We start from the raw sequence: 16,846 nt of genomic DNA on the forward strand, positions 1-16,846 counted from the left end.
TCATTTAATTCAGAGCCCCAGATTTTTTTTTCCATTGAAAATGAGTTCGCGTCTAGGTAGCAACTTTGTTTCTGATAAACATTCTAGTGTTTTATCCTTTTGCTTCTCAAAAATATAATTGTAACCCAGGAGTACTCTCAGGGTGCAATCCTAACTAATTTTACAGCACCAAGGTAAAGGCAATGCAGTGCTGAGGAAAGGGAACAAACCTTCCCTTACCTTGAGGAGGCCTCCTGTGACAGCCACCCAGCTGCAGGATGCCCGGTTGGCACAGCTATGTCAGTGCTGGAAAGTTGGCTAGGATTTGAGCCTTAGTGTAGTAGCATATTATGCACTGAAAGTACTTTCCTTCAAATGACAACATTGTTTGGTGGCCATGGGTTTTTGATGGCATCATTCATTCACCATTCTTTAGCTACTGAGTCTTTGAACATTGTCTTGAATGAGGTTCTGTTCTTGTTTCCTTGTCTCATCAGGAAATGATGTGCCTCTATTATTTGTTCTTGTCTTACTTATCATTTTTTATGTAACCACAGCATAAATTATTTGGTCACAACAAATATTTAAATAAAGCCTTTAGTGCAGTGTATATCTTGTGAAGACTTTCCCATATGTAGTTGTCTGTAGCAGGAAGTGAGGGAATTATTTTTCATTTCTCTGAACTTTCCCCCCCCTTTAAATGTATTGCTTTTATATTTGCTTTGAATAATAGAAACTTAAAGCGTACAACTCTGTTTTTAGTATATGTTCACATCACCCTCCTTTTTGAAAGACTAAATGTGAAAAATTTAGCAGCCTAAAGGCAAAGAAGAGGAAGTAGAGTACTTGTGAAAAGGAAAAACGTCTGTAATTTTTAAACTTTTATTTATAATATTAATACTTATTATTTTGTACTTATGACAAAAGTAATAATTATAATAATATGTTAACAAGGTTCTGTCAAGAGTTTCTAATATCAGAAGCAATACATTTAACTTTAAAGATATGTTTGGTTCAGTATACAGCTGCTTAAAACCTTTGGTATTCAAACAGAAATTCACCTCATTGGTCAATTTCTTCTGTGTTGTGTGTTGGCATTGATGCTGTTGTTAAGTACTGTACTAACATCTTGATTATAAATAGAAATCCTTCTGAGGTACATGAGGACTCAAATGGTACACACTCTCAGCCCAATCCTATGCATGTCTACTCAGAAGTTCCATTAGAGTCAATGGGGCTTACTCCCAGGAAAGTATGGCTAGGACTGGGCTGTCAGTACCTTGCATAAGTAGAGGATGTCCTATCTTCTTCATGTATTTAGTATTGATGCTGTTTATATAGCCTTACTTTCTTCTGAACCAGGACCTAACAGTCCATCATTCAGCCTCTGCTGGATGAATCAGATCACAGTCAAGCCTCTTTACTAAATAACAGCTGTTATCCAAAGTAATCCAACACCAGAAGGATTATCTTACTCACACTATTAATTTTCATTTAGGTTTAAAGCTGGCCAAGAGCAGGGCAAACATATCAAAATTATTGTAAGTGCATGTGTTTCACATGGTTACTAGACAAATGTCCTTTGTTCATTTTGTAGATTTAACTTTCCATCAAGCCTCATGCCACAGGGCAGAGTAGAGGTGATGCAACTATCTGCTGTTGTTAGGATTGCCCAAACATTGTCTTTCTGGCTTGATTGCATGCAAATGAAAGTGTAAACTTTTGTCGTTGTAATTTTGTGTATGTTGTTGAAGTAGTTCATTCTAATAACTGAACTCCAAAACAATGCCTTTTTTTTAGACTGTGATAAAGATGTGTTTTGTTTAATAAAACACTATATCAGTACTGGAAGTTTGAAGCTTGTTTTCACACTCAAAAATATTTATAGGAGATGTCTTATGAAGGTATAAAATCATAAAACTGATAGGTGAAGAAGAGGGAGAGTGTAAGAACTCATGAAAGGCAATGCTGAGGAGAGCCCTCTCCCATCTATTCAAGAGTCCAGTGGTACCTTAAAGATTATCATAGGGGTTAATGGACTCTTAGTACTTAGTACTTCACAACAGACTGAAATTTTTCTCCTTTTGGCCTTTGAAAGCTGAAAAGACGAGTGCAAATTTCTTCCAACAATCTTCAGGGACAATCACACTTGCTCCAACAGACTCCTTTAGAAAATTCTGTTTGAACTTTCTCAAATATAAGTAATGCCGAACAAAGAGGGATGTTTTGCTAGTGGCCCCCTCCCTCAGATAGGCTCATAGAGCCCCTAAAAATATATGAGTATGGATTGCAAAACGGGGAGCTGTATTGCTGATTCTCCCCTCTCTAACACAATAGTAACTGTATTGCTGATTCTCCCCTCTCTAACATCAAACAAAACAAGAAGTTGAACCCAGAATGACAGAAGTCGCTGGTTGGAAAACAAGTGTAGTGTGCATATATGCACTTTACTTCCTGGGTCAATTAAAGTACAGCCTAACAATACGCAGTAAATGTGTGGACTGAGCGATGTTAGGAGGTCTGGGTGGGGAATTTGGAGTTGTTAATAATAATAATAACAGTATTTATATACCGCTTTTCAACAAAAAGTTCACAAAGCAGTTTACAGAGAAAAATCAAATAACTAATGAATACAAAATACTGATGTAGTATTCTGACATGCCTACTGTTCATGGGAGGGTGGGAAGAGTGGAAAGGAAGTCTGTTAGGAGATGTAGGTATCTCTGTGGACAAGGGTGTTGCACCTCCAGTAGGACTATATGGAGCCCTGACAGTTTAAAGAAGCAAAATTGAAATGTGTCCTCTCTTTTACCTGCAGGTTAGCAAAAAACACGTTTCGTGTTTTACATTGCAGTCTTTAAGGGAGATAATTAGACAACAGATCCTTGAATTTTTGTGTCCTGTGCTATATAAATAATAGAGGGCATACTAGCATGTTTCTCTGGCATTTTATACACTGAAGCCCAAATACTGTTCTCAGCTTTGTCTGACTGCAAATTGCCAGTGTTTACAGATTGTTTGTAAACTCCTAGGTTGATTGAAAGGCACTGAATGAAAATGTAGTTCATTTTTTAATGCCAAAGAGGAATTTCAAACGTATTCTTTTTTTAATAAAGGTGGTGACACTTGTGAGTACCTTCTCTCCCGTGGAAGATTTCTTGGGGAGAAAGTATGGCAGCCTCACAGCTGTATGATGCATAAATATAAGCAAGGGTAAGGTATTATGCAATTACATATTTGCTTTGAAGAAAATATTCTAAATGCACAGGTAGATGTAACATGCTGACTTCTGGAATAATTATATCTTTAGACTTAAGTTACTTTGGGCGCATTCCTAACTAACTTTCCAGCACTGATATAGCTGTGCCAACGTGGCGTGCACTGCACTGCAGTGGGGAGGAAGTCAAGGAGACCTCCTCAAGATAAGGACATATTTGTGACCTTACCTTGGGGTTGCATTGCAACTAGGTCAGTGCTAGGAAGTTGGTTAGGATTGCACCCTTGGAAAGCTGAAAGTCAGTGTAATGTGCGTGCTGCTTGAGCATGCTGCTCCAGTCCCCTGTGTTAGTTAGTTTTCTCTGTTACTAGTAGTGGTGAAACATAAAAAATAATAATGTTCTGATTTAGTTGTCACGCAGATCCATGGTTTACTTTTGATTCCATGTGGCATTTATTAGTGTCAATTGCAATTGTTTCTCACACTGCTTTACATATGAGGGAAAGTGGGATTGTGTTTCTGTTCCTTGCTTAGAACAAGCTAGAATTTGCCATAATGTCTGAACCTGGTGAATTCTAGCTTGTCCTGTGTAGACAGACAAGGTTCTGAAGGTGGGATACAATCCCAACTTGTTTGCATACAAGGCAAATGCTGGGGCTTGTTCTGTTGTAGATGCACTTCGGATGCAGTTAATATCTACCATCAAATCTCCAGAGGTGTAGGAAAGGCTGTGACTAATTTTGATGATGAATATGATGATGGCCAAGAAGCTTCATGTACCACTGATGTCCACTGCCAAAACAACCAGTTTTAGCTTTCAGCATAAGTGGAATAGGAGCAAGGGGATTTTCTCGGTAGCTGCACAGTACAGTTCCAAACTGAGGAGGAAGGTAGATCACCTCTCACCTCCTTTATTACATGGCAATAGGATATTTACCATTGTGAGCACAATATGAAACCTTGTTGAAGAACTTTCTGTTAATTGCAAACATGAATGCCAGCATGGAAGGACTCTGTTTATAACTGAGCACAAAATACGTTTTTAATAATTTCCTTATTAAATGTAGCTATCTTGAAATGTTCCATTGATTTCAGTGGTGCTTCAGAGTAAATCAGATTGGAATCACTTCAGCATTTGTGAAGAATCCATTTAACAAAACTGATAAAACAAGAATGAAATATGTACTTTAGTGTATGAGCTGGTGTTAATAATAATAATAATAATAATAATAATAATAAAAGTATAGAATATTATTATTAATAATATTATATAGAATAATATTATTATTATTAATAATAATAATAATAATAAATATTTATATACTGCTTTCAACTAAAAGTTCACAAAGTGGTTTACAGAGAAAAATCAAATGACTAATGGCTCCCTATCCCAAAAGGGCTCACAATCTAAAAAGATGCAAAAGAACGCCAGCAGACAGCCACTAGAAAAGACACTGCTGGGGTGAGGAGGGCCAGTTACTCTCCCCCTGCTAAAAGAGGAGCACCCATTTGAAAAGTGCTTCTTACCCAGTTAGCAGGGATAAAAATACCCTTTTTATTTAAAATTACTCTTGCACTGTCATACTTAAGGCACATAATGTATTATTTGCTATTACAGTGAAGCAAAAGACTGCCTTGTGAAGAAGCATCTTGCATTTATAGGCGATTCTAGAATTCGTGAGCTATTTTACTCCTTTATAAAACTCATAAACCCACAAATTAAGTGGAAAGGAAACAAGGTACGATTTTTTAATTTTATTCTTTTGTTACTTATAAAATGAAAAGATTAGATTTTTTTGAGGACTTTGATGTGCAGGCATTGCAGTAAAAGAATTAATGAATGAGAACTTGAGGGGGAAAAACTATTAAAGAAATCTCTTGTAGATAAAAGAACTAATAGCTGGAGAGGTAGTGGAACACTGACAGTTGCAATTGGGAACTTTCAAATCTAATTTCAAATCTGATAGCATAAGGACAGTTGGGCCACCTGCATCCCCATGTCCTGGGTATATCCTGCTTTAGCCATGTCCTGGGTATATCCTGCTCAGGTTAATTGTAGCATGCAAAGTGACATAATATAAACACTTTCATAAAATTATTTTGATTTATAGATCATGGTTGAGTAAAATCATTTTTACCTTTTGTTTCACCTACTGCTGTGCTTTGAAAATGACTATCATAGCAGTAGGCAAAATGTCAGGTAAAAATGGTTTTATTCTATCGTGGCCTATAAATCCAAATAATTTTAGGATCAAAAGTGAAATGATGCTAGGGCAATCAGTTTGCAGCATGGAAGTGGGAAGGGAAGGAGCTCTGGAAGTGGATATGAGACATAGGGCACAATCCTAACCCTTTATGTCAGTGCCTTCCAGCACTGTCATAAGGGCAATGCAGCTTTGAGGTAAGGGAACAAACATTCCCTTACTTTGAGGAGGCCTCCATAAGTGACACTCAACTGCAGGATGCAGCACATGTCCCGTTGGCACCGCCATGGCAGTGCTGGAAAGCACTGACACAAGGGGTTAGGATTGCGCCCGTAGGGTATTGGCTTTGACTTTGGTGCAGGTGCTGTTAAATAAGGAAGACTGAAGTTGGAAGCAGAGGGTAGCCTAAGGAGGGCCTCTACAGCCTGAATCCTAAACTGGATGAGATGCTTGATGTATGTTTCTGTGCCATTAGTAGGGCAGTGGTGGAATTTCCACCCTTGAGAATTAGAAAAATGTGAGCTGGTCAAGCACTAGGCCTGGAATGCAGGCATCTGATTGTGCTTGCTCTTGTTTAGCTGAAAGGACTCTATATCTGCTGAGAATAATTGAAATAAACACTGGGAATTGCATGGAGCTTACAAGAGTTGGTCATTCTGGAGGGGGCAGGACAAGTTCCTGTATTTGTACTTAACATTAGCGTAAGGGGTTCTGCATGTCATGAATTTCTGGAAAGTGGTATAATTTGTGTTTCTTATGTTGACAGCATGGAAACATTCCTTTTGAAGACAAAGCTGCCCAACTTAAAGTTGTAAGTATGTATATGCATATACTCTTCAAGGCCAGTGGTTCCCAAAGTGATGAGTTGCGACCCACCACGGGAACATGAAGTGGACCATTCCCCCTTAAGGGAATGGCCCAGTAATGAGTGTTCTGTTGGTGCCACTGGGACCCAGGGGTTTCCCCCCTTACTTGGTGGGTCACACTGGCCACGGGGAGATTCTTGGAGACCCCACAGCCCCCTCCACAATCAGAACAACTTCAAGCATCCGTGTTGCCTGTGGAGGGGGCTGCAGGCCTCCCAGACCCTCAAAAGGCCTGCACGACCCCCTTGGTAAGGGAAAAACCTCTGGGTCCCTCCAGTGCCGTGATTGCTGTGGTGCTGTTGGAATAACCACCTGGCCCCAGGACCCACCCCCACCAAGGCTTAGCATCTTTTCAGTGTCCAACTAGGACTTTAGGAACCATTGGCCTAGGCTATAATGAAGTAAGGAAACTGGCATATTGATTAAAGTATAACTTACTGACAGTGGATGACCTTGGAAAAGCTCTTATTGTCTTTGGGCTATTTTTCCCTGGCTGTATGGCTTGATATCAGGAAAATTGTAGGATAAATGCTTTGAAATACAGGTCCAGCCTTGTTATACACATATTTTTTGTACACAGATTTGACTCAACAGGAATGGCCCCTGCAATTGAGAAGAAATGTCCTGATCCCTGGAGAAGGGAAAAAATGCACCCCTTTAAAATCAGTTTTATCTGTGATTAAAGCAGTTATAAAACAGCTTTTTACTGTTGCAGAGAGACAGTCATACAAGTGATTACAGGTATAACCTAAGTATCCACAGATTTTTCTATCTCATCTCAAAGCTGATGAGAAGGGCCTTTAAATTAAAGGAAAACAGTCGTTTAATAATGCCAGAGAGGGCAGCCAACTGACAATCCATCAGTTATTCTCTCTGCAGGCTTCACTCCTCCCTTCCCCTTGAGCACGTGAAAGAAGGCTAAATGGCAGTGATTATCACCTTCTCCATTCTTTCCTCCTTGCTGGGGCTCCTGGTGAAGGGAGGGATTGCTTCCTTCTAGTGAAACCTAAGCTCTTGGAGAGACACTGATTGCCTCTGCGTGCATTACAAAGGTCAGCAAGGCTGTTTTTAAATCACGAGAGCAAAGAGACTTTGTTTTTTAAATTGATTTGCTATAGTGCATTGTGTTCTTGGAAGGGAACCCTGACAATTAATGAGACTCAACCTGAATGAAGAAACTGGAAAAGGAGACCATGAAAATAATCAAAACCAATTAAAAACGTGTTTTCTACCATTAGAAAATAGTTATGGATTCACCAGGGTCAGCCTCAAGTACTGGCAAAAAAGGCCCATTGATGGACAAACGCTAAAACTCTGGCTCAAACATGCATGAAGTTCAGATTTGTTCAACTCTCAGAAGTTCTCTCTGCTGCTCTCAGACTGCTCAGACAACTCTCAACTGCTCAAAAGTTCAGAGAAGTTCAAACGTGCTGGAAGTTCAGATTTGAAGGGAGGTTTGAAGGGAGGAAAAGCAACTAGCAGCCATAGAAGGGGGAGGAGAAGTGTCTTGCACTGGAGGAAGTTCACACTGTGAATACTCTGGAGAATGAAGCACATATAGCAAGGGCTCATTCCTCCTCTTCCTATTCCTACCCCAGTCCTTGTAGACTCCAAATATCTCCCTGTATTTCCTATGGGAGGTGGTGCCATGACTTTCATGGCCAACTCTGAGCTGTTCTGCCTGGGTTATGGCATCCCCGCAGCTGAATGCGTGAAATATCTGAGAATCCAGCTTAGCAGAGCGATGGTGGATGTTGCCACTAAATTGGCTCAGAGAGAAAGAGATAACAGTGTGCCCTTCAAGGAATGGACCAGGCCCAGATTGGAACTTGCCCAAGAGCCATAAATGATTCTGTAGTACCAAGTGGAAACCCCATGAGCTCTGTCTACAAATAGCATATCATTTGGACCATGCCTGTGAGATGTGGAAGAAAGGTGCTAAGGCTATGACACAGGTTTTGTCCCACTTAATCTGAACAATTTATACAAATTGTGCCTGAGGAGATTTGGAGGCCCTTTTCCCAACAAACACTCCCACACCAGTTGGTATAGTGCACTTGGAAACTCTTGCAATCATTGCTATGGGGAATGATGGATTCACCTTTGGGGGAGCAAGGGGCAGTGACCACTCAGAGGTGTAGTGCCAAGGCTCCTTGGTTGACATGTGTCTGATAAGTTGCTACTAGGGAGACACCAGTCACAAAAGGAGAGGGAGGGAGAATTCAGTCTATACTCCTTACCAGCAAAGGAAGTTAAAGAAGTGTAGGCTAGAGATGAGGAAGTGCCAGCTAGAGGGGAAGGCACTTTCACCTAAGGAAGAAGGAGAAATGGGGAAAGTGGTCATTTCTTAGCCACAGCATTCCAGAAGCTACACTGTCCTTCTAATGTGATGCCTTCCTGTTTTGTCTTGTTTTGTTTTATATTGTACTGTTTTTACTGTATTTTTATTGTATTTTATAGTTTATAGTTTCATCTGTATTTTATCATTTTTTAATGTATTTGATTGTTAGATGCCTTGGGTGCCTTTTGGGGAGAAAGGTGGATTACAAGTTGAATAAATAAATAATAAAGAAATGTGTGAAGCTTGTTTTTTTCCCCCCTTCCTGCCTCTTCAGCCGTATTCGTGTTGTACAGCAGGGATTTTGGCAGGAGTGTCACATCATCTCTCTGATGCTGTGTCAGGAGCTGGGGAAAAAAGAATTTATTTACATTTTGAATTTGAATAAAATTACATCATTTATGAATGAACCCCTGGGGTTCTGGGGATAACCCCTGGGGGCTGGGGATAAGAATAGGCCCTCAGTTGGGCTGTACTTGTCGTAAGAGGCGACTAAACAGCCACCGGGTAGATGGGACTCGTCAGCCTGGGAAGGCAGCTCATCTGAGAGAAGGAAAGCTCTGATTCCAAACCTCCACTGCCTTATGGTTACATCCAGTTATGGAAAAGGCTTCAGGAGTCAACCTCGAGGCAAAATCCGGAGCCGGAGTCCCTGAGGCAGTTCATGGCTGAACGCAGTCACGTTCTGGCAACTCCTGTGACGCCGCTGGAACCAACCGTATTGGCCTCTGCCTTTCCATTGGACCATTTCAGCGACGTGGAGAGGGGGGATTTGCTGCATGGGTAACAGCCTATCCTCCATACCTACTTTACCCAGGCTTCGCACACTGGAGAGGACACTCTGTTCCAGAACCACCATTCGGAGCGTGACACCATAGTCTTCCGAGACTGAAGGATGCAAACATATGAATGAATGAATACGTTAGAGACCAAACTTATAAATAATAAATAAAATTCAGTAAAATTCATTCATTCATATAATACACATAAGAACTTTAATACATGCATGTAGAACTGCATGAGAACTATGAGCTGTTTGCCACACACCTCTTGCACAGTGAAAACATAGAGACCAAGCCAGAAAAACATGGAGACGTAAGTTGTTCAGAGGCAATGGAGGGTTAAAATTATGCCCAGGGAAGAGCAGAAAACACATGGAGACTATAAAAGGCCTTGTTGTTACTCGGCCTGCAGCTTGCATCTGGCGGTTGCAACCAGCAGTTGCAGGCCTGTGCAGGCTCCAACAGTCTTCAAAGGGCCAGAGGCTCATTGGAAATGGGACTCCTTGCAGGCTGGATTGGGGGTCCCTGTGGGCTGCAAATGGCCCACGGGCTGGGGTTTGTCCACCCCTGTTGTACAGGACCATTGAAGTGGTATTGTGGGACAATGGGTGGCTAAGTGAGATGGGGTAGAGAAAAGAAACTTCATGTAATGCAATGGATATTCTCTATTCCACCACTAGGGAGCCCAAAAGAAAACCAGCACATTTTTGTGCACTGCTTCGTTACTTTGTTTCAATGTAAAAAGAACTAGATCCTATTTCAGTACAGCTTGCTAGTATGGATAGCTAACTGGATCCTGTTTCAGTATGGTTAGTACTTAGAACTTATTCTTACGTCTTGCATTATCTTCCAAAATGCCTACCTGCCCTGTGCTAGCTAGTTAAGGTCAAAGTACCTGAACAATACACTCATGGAAGCTTAAACCATTTCTACCCAACATTGCATATACACAGCAGGGACCAAATGTGCATATGTGTGGGCCGGGCTAAAATGGGCTAAGTAAAAACCACCTTTTCCATTTAACATGCTTGGTACGTGTGGAGTTTCAGTTTGAAAACTATATGTCTTGTTTGTAACTCTAAGCCATGAATACATATAGAATAAAATTCCAATTGTCTGGCATCAGATGGTCTGGCCATCATCAAAATCTTGCTGAAACTACTTTCAGTTTTGGAGCAGACTTCCAACGTCTCTGGCCCCTCTGCAGGCCCAGACAAGCTATGAAAGCTGCTTGGAGGCAAACCAAGAAGCTTGGAGTATAGTGGCCATATAGGAAGATGAACTGCCTTGTGTGAAAGAATTTGGAGAGGCAGGCAGACAAAAATGCCATCACACACCTGTTCTTGGTACACCTCAAGAGTTGTTAAAAATATTTATATACTGCTTTTCAACAAAAAAGAAGCCTTCTGCTTCTTGTCCTCATGAAACATTTGCATTTTAAACCATGTTGCATCCAAATCAACCCAGAGAGACACTTTGCTTCTCTGATTGGTTCTTTTATTGTAGCAGCAGAATGAAATTAAGCCTGTGTACTTCTAGAATAAATCCTCTTATTCCAAATCAGTGCACTTCTAGATTAAGGATGCAACAAACAAGTTGTTTTGAGATGTGTCTTCTAGATTCCTTATACTTGTTAACAGATCCTTTTCCCTTTTTAGGATTTTCTGTGGTATCCAGAAGTTAATGGCTCTATGAAGCAACGTATCAAGTCTTGGACAGAAGTGAGTTGTATAAATAAACTGGTTTTATTGCAATATGTTTCAGTAAACCCATGGGAATATTCCAGTAACTGGGATCTGACATTCTGTGGCTGCAATCCTAACCACACTTTCCTGAGAGTAAGCCCCATTGAACACAATAGGACTTACTTCTGAGTAGACCTGGTTAGTATTGTGCCATGTACCATGTAAATAAACTGCAACGTATTCCTTAGTTGCTCATATGTTTTGAAGAACAAGTTTTCAAAAAGTCTGTTTGCACCTTAACTTCATAAGGTCTCTAAACCAGCAATAGAATGTTTTGTGCATAAACTAAAGATTGTGCTTGAGGAACTTTTTCTTTTCAAAATGAAGTTTAAATAAACTGCATGCAGTTTTTTCCCATGAGGTTAAATACGTCATTCTGTACAATGGACTATTTATACTCTTATTGTAGGTTTCTTCTGTAAAACCTCACATAATTGTAGCAGGAGCTGCCACGGTAAGCTTTTTGTATAGCTGTTTGTTCTTGTAATATACTGTAAAAAGAAAATAAGGGCAGTAATCTTCATTTCAGCCCTTGAAAAATTCCTTGTGATCCCCAACATCTACTTCTATCTCACTGTCTTTTACCTACCACCCTTCCTGCTTCTGTATTAAGTCCCTTTGGTCTTAAGTGTCATGATAGCTCTGCCTGCTACTCTCAGCCCAAACCAGGATTTTTCAGGGCCAGGCTGGGTCACTTTGGGTTGGCTTGAATCAAGGACTGAAATCAGAGCTAAAACCAATCCTGCATTGTAGCTTGCCACTACCCTTACTTCCAGTTCTCAGGCTCTGGGGACCAGAGGCAGAGGAGTGCAGAGCAGAAAGTAATCCTCAAACCCAACACTTCCCTCCTTACCTGGGCACTATCAAGAAACACAGTGGAATGATTTTGTGGTTGGTACTAGAATTAGTTGAAACTGACTGTCCCATACGCTGCTGAAAAGTTTATTTAAGAATAAAGAGTAATGCAGGTGGAGCCTATTTATCCTCATTAGTTCCATTCCGTGACTTGACGTGCTTAACAAAAAACACGTCGTGCTAAATGCCATAGAGTTACGCAAAGAGGCTGCAGCCTGACACTTCCGGATGGAAGGAAACTAAGGCAGCTGTTATCAGTCCCCTCCCCTCGGCTCCATACTCAGCCCTCTTGTTGCCAGCTGTCCTGCTTCTTCACAGATGGAATGGTGAGCGAGCTTGGGAAGTCCTCTGTGTCCCAGGCGGCCTCCCAGCAGCACTGCAGGTTCTTGTCCTCCTCTTCGCTGCTGGCAGCCCTCCCTGGCCACCACCATCATGGAAGCTCCTCTGCCCCAGAGCATTCTGGGACTTGTAGTCCGGCTCTCTACTCGCCCTCACCTGTCTCTCCAAGGCTTCCAAAGGCTTGCTGGAGCAGGACAAACACTCCCCGGGTTTTTTAAAGCAGTCCCCTCTCCTCACCCTCCTGAGTCTTCCCTGTTGCCAGCTGCCCGGCTTCTTTCATAGTTGGAATGCTGAGCTTTTAAGAGTCCAGCCCTATGCGTTTCTACTCAGAAGTAAGCCCCATTCCAGTCAATGAGGCTTACTCCCAGGAAAGTGTGGAGAGGATTGTAGGCTAAATCTCATGCTTTGCTTGGTGGGAAGGCTTGCTTGTGTCCTTGATAGCCTGCACCATGGGGGGGGGGGTTTGCTTGTGTTGGTGATTGCCTGCACCATTTTTTTTTGGGAGGGGGAGGATTCAGCAAACACTCCCTGGGTTTTTTAAAGCAATCTTCTCTGTTGCTACCACACCTGCCCTTGTGTGTGTGAGAGTGAGAGAGCTCCACCTCACTGCATGTGTTCTGGTTACACAAGGTTTTCCGCCCCCCTCTTCAGCCTCAGCAGGCTCAGGGGCTCCAGGAATGTTACTGTTCCTTCTCAAGGGGAACCTCTTCCATGGCTCCAGGGCTATTCCCTGCCTGGGCGAGGTGGAGCCTTTTTGCAGTGTTTTGGGCTGCCTGGAAATGGATGGAGACACCAGCGCAGGGCAAAGGTGTGTGTGACTTTCAGTACCCCCACCCCATGTCTTCCAGATGAGACAAATCCGCAGATAAAAAAATCTGTGGATAAATAGGCTGCACCTGTACAAGCACTTAGAGATTTCTAGAACACTGTTGGGAATTATACAGATAAGGACAGAAAAGAAGAAAGGTGAAATTTATCTAGGTACCTTCTGTTGGAAGAGTAGGTTATCTTTAGGTCCTGTGATAAAATTAATGTTTATCATTAACAAAACCTGTTAAGTAGTTTATGGTAGCTTTTAAAATTAATATCCTCATCAAAACTGTTCAGCTAGAGCAGGAGTGTCCAGTCCTTTTTGGCAAAAGGGTCACATCATCTCTCTGACACTGTATCAGGGGCGGGGGGGGGGGAAGAATCCATTTACATTTTAAATTTGAATAAATTTACACAAATTTACAAAAATGAATATATTAGAGATGGAACTGATATGAATGAATGTCTTGCAATATAAAAGACCTTGCACAAAGCAAGGCCGACCTTTCCTTCACTTCTGCTGCAGCATCACAGACGTGAGCCCTCATCGCACAGCTCACGTGAGAAGTTGAACAGTTGACCTCACGCTGAGAGCAGTTGCGTCAGGCCAGCACAGGCTCCAGCAAGTCTCTGGAGGGCCAGGGGATCATTGGAGATCGGGAGCTCCCTTTGGGCCGGATTGGGAGTCCCCGAGGGCTGCAAGTGACCCCCGAGCTGGGGTTTGGGCGCTCCTGAGCTACAGCAGTATGCAATAGCTGTACATCTGTGATTGAGCAGACATCTTGCTGTGTCTATCTGTCCTTTCTGTTTTAGTAAATACAAACCTATTTCAATCAGATATTTGGCCAGTTTTCTGAAAATAGTTGCTGATCATGTCACTTTTAATATTCTTCTAGTGGTCTATCAAAATTCATAATGGCAGCAGTGAAGCTCTTGCACAGTACAAGAGCAATATCACATCGGTTGCACCTCTTTTGGAAAAACTGGCAAAGAGCAGTGATGTCTACTGGGTCTTACAAGGTAAAAAGCATCATGAAACCAAAGCAAATTTTGGTTTGCATGCTAGTTAGACACTGATTAATGTTGCATTTCTAAGCAAGTTTGTCAGAATGTATGTTCCTTATTAAAAAGGACCTTGGATGCCCATGACATTTGAACAGATGTTACATAGAACATGGTCTGCTTCCTTGAGAGAACATGGTCTGCTGACTGGAAGGATTCCAAGCTAAATTTCCAACCATCAACAGATCTTCTCATGATGAAAGATTGTAAATTACTGCATGAAGAGGTGGACTAGGATGCTTCCTTTCATGCATAGATTTGTTGGCTGGGATAGCTTTTCTGTCCTCCTGGTAAAGAATCTTGTGGTGCAAACACTCCCTAACTGAGATAGCCATGTGAAGCTCATTTTCAGTGGATCACTTATATCTCTTAGCCTAACCTACCTCACTGGGTGGTTTTGAGGACAGAAGGAAGGCACTATGTACACAACCCTGAGCTCATTAGTGATGAAGAGGAAGGGGGTATTAAAATGTGAGAAATAAATAATGTAGGAGTAGTCAAGTTCTGATTTACTACTTTGCAATTCAGATCCAGTTTATGAAGATATGCTGAGTGAAAGCAGGAAAATGATAACTAATGAGAAAATAGATGCCTACAATGAAGCCGCCATCAGTATTCTGAACAGCAGCTCAAAAAATTCAAAAGCTAAAGTAAAAGTATTCAGTGCATCTAGGTTGATAGCAGAAGAAACCATAGTTCAGTCATCAGATGGCTTACATCTTCCCGAGTCAAGTACAGAAACAGTGAGTAACCCTCTTTTTATATATAAAAAAACCTCTAGAATTAACGAAGGGGATAAGAGTAGTATTGGAAACCTACAACATGAAATGGCCAGTAGTATGAACTTTACTACCTTTTGTTGGAGGTTATATTGAAGCGGACACTCAAGTGTTTTGCACGTAGTCATTTACAATTTGAAAAATACTTCTAAACACTATAGAAAATTTTCTCTGCAAAGTAACGGTGATGTTATATTGGAAAAATCTGCATTTCCAGTTTCCTGGCTTACTTGTATTTAATTATTGTTCCAGAAAAATCATTAATCTCAATTGCTTCTTATTTTTTCATTAACCATTACACATTCTCCAAATGAGAGAGAGCTGGTGCTGCACAATGGTTAGTAGCATAAACTGGTTCAGTATCAACTTAGCCATAAACAAGGAAGCAAGCCATATATCTTCCTTTTATCTCCATCTACAACATGGGGAGGGAACACAGTGGGTCCTCAGAATCACTGGGGGTTCTGTTCCCAGACCGAATGCCAAAATCCATAGAAGATTAAGTCTGTTTAGCGCCACAAACCATGCTGGTTGCAGAGTTGCAGGGCAGTCTCTGCCACTCCTTGAAGCTGCACTGAGGCCCATGACCCCTTCCCTTAGAGTATAGGGTGCATGCCCCAGAGTATATTACAGAAGCATTTCTGAATGCTTCCATGGGGTGCACAAGAGCCAAGGGAGGGGGTTGTGGGCCTCATTGTGACCCGAAAGTAACTTCCAGGAGTGCCTCATGGTCTGCAATCTCAGGCTCCGTAAATGGTGGAATCCATAGATCCCAAGATAAGGAGGGATCACTGTAATTTTGGCTGAACAGTATAGATGGTTGTGTGGAGTTTTGAGGTAATGTGAAAAGTTTTTTGATCTCTTTGGAATAAGCACTCAAGAAATGTTAAGTTTTTTTAAAAAATGCATCTTTATCTGAATAGGAAATGTGAAGATTCCAAAACTGACACACACTGCAAGTCTTTCAAAACAGGGATGGTTGTAGGTCTAAAAAAGCTTACAACAAATATGCAGGTCTGCAGTGGGTGCAGAAGTGGATGCTAGAAGTGTTATTGTAGCCCTGACTGTAAGGAACACATTACAGAAAACATCAACAAATCTATGTTCAGAACGCCTGCAGTTTTTTAAAAAGTTAAAAGCCACCTGAAGTTCAGTCAGGGGTGTCCCGCTCTCTTGTCTAGTTTTACTTGAAGATGAGCAAGTTAAGTTGTGTCTCTTGTTCTTTCAGGAAGTAGTGCTAAATAAAATCTTTTAAATAGTGAAATTACTCTTGTGGTGTTTTGTTTGTTGGTAATCTCAATGACGAGAGTTATGTGTTTTTTTTCTGTACAGAGTGCAATGATTCTCATGAACATCTACTGCAACAAGATTATGAAACCTATTGATGGTTCATGCTGCCAGCCCCAACCTCCTGTTACTTTGATACAAAAGCTAGCTTTTTGCTTTTTTGCTTTGTCTGCAATTGGATATTTAATTCTGCTTCTCATTCGTCGTAACTATCATTGGAAGAACAAGCCATGTGCTGATATGGAAAGCGGAGAGGAGAAAAAACCAGCCACTAATTCTCCAGCAGTTTCTACTCTAGAGACACTCTTGCAGTGCTTATGCAAGCTTGGTTTGATTATGGCTTACTTCTACCTGTGTGATCGAGCAAATCTGTTCATGAAAGAAAACAAGTTTTACACTCATTCATCTTTCTTTATACCGATCATTTACATCCTGGTGTTAGGGGTATTTTATACTGAAAATACTAAAGAGGTACAGTAGATCTATTTTCTCTTTGCTTTTTGCCTCTTAACTAGAGAGTTAAACATAGTTTAAATTCATCTCCAGTAATGCAAACATTAAAGACCCAAACTTTTTCAGTGAC

At 41.2% G+C, this 16,846-nt stretch overlaps 1 protein-coding gene across 1 annotated transcript in view; it reads left to right on the forward strand.

Annotated features, from left to right (window-relative positions):
* The window catches only part of CASD1 (CAS1 domain containing 1), a 39,265-nt gene that overhangs the window by 10,117 nt on the left and 12,302 nt on the right, over positions 1-16,846 (forward strand). Inside the window, exons 2-9 of the mRNA XM_066630986.1 lie at positions 3,096-3,192; positions 4,815-4,935; positions 6,167-6,211; positions 11,045-11,107; positions 11,541-11,585; positions 14,032-14,155; positions 14,726-14,940; positions 16,309-16,734. Of these exons, the coding sequence (XP_066487083.1) occupies positions 3,096-3,192; positions 4,815-4,935; positions 6,167-6,211; positions 11,045-11,107; positions 11,541-11,585; positions 14,032-14,155; positions 14,726-14,940; positions 16,309-16,734 (1,136 nt within the window). The remainder of the gene's footprint in view (positions 1-3,095; positions 3,193-4,814; positions 4,936-6,166; positions 6,212-11,044; positions 11,108-11,540; positions 11,586-14,031; positions 14,156-14,725; positions 14,941-16,308; positions 16,735-16,846) is intronic.

This window comes from Tiliqua scincoides, chromosome 5 (genome assembly GCF_035046505.1).
Source record: "Tiliqua scincoides isolate rTilSci1 chromosome 5, rTilSci1.hap2, whole genome shotgun sequence".
NCBI lineage: Eukaryota > Metazoa > Chordata > Lepidosauria > Squamata > Scincidae > Tiliqua > Tiliqua scincoides.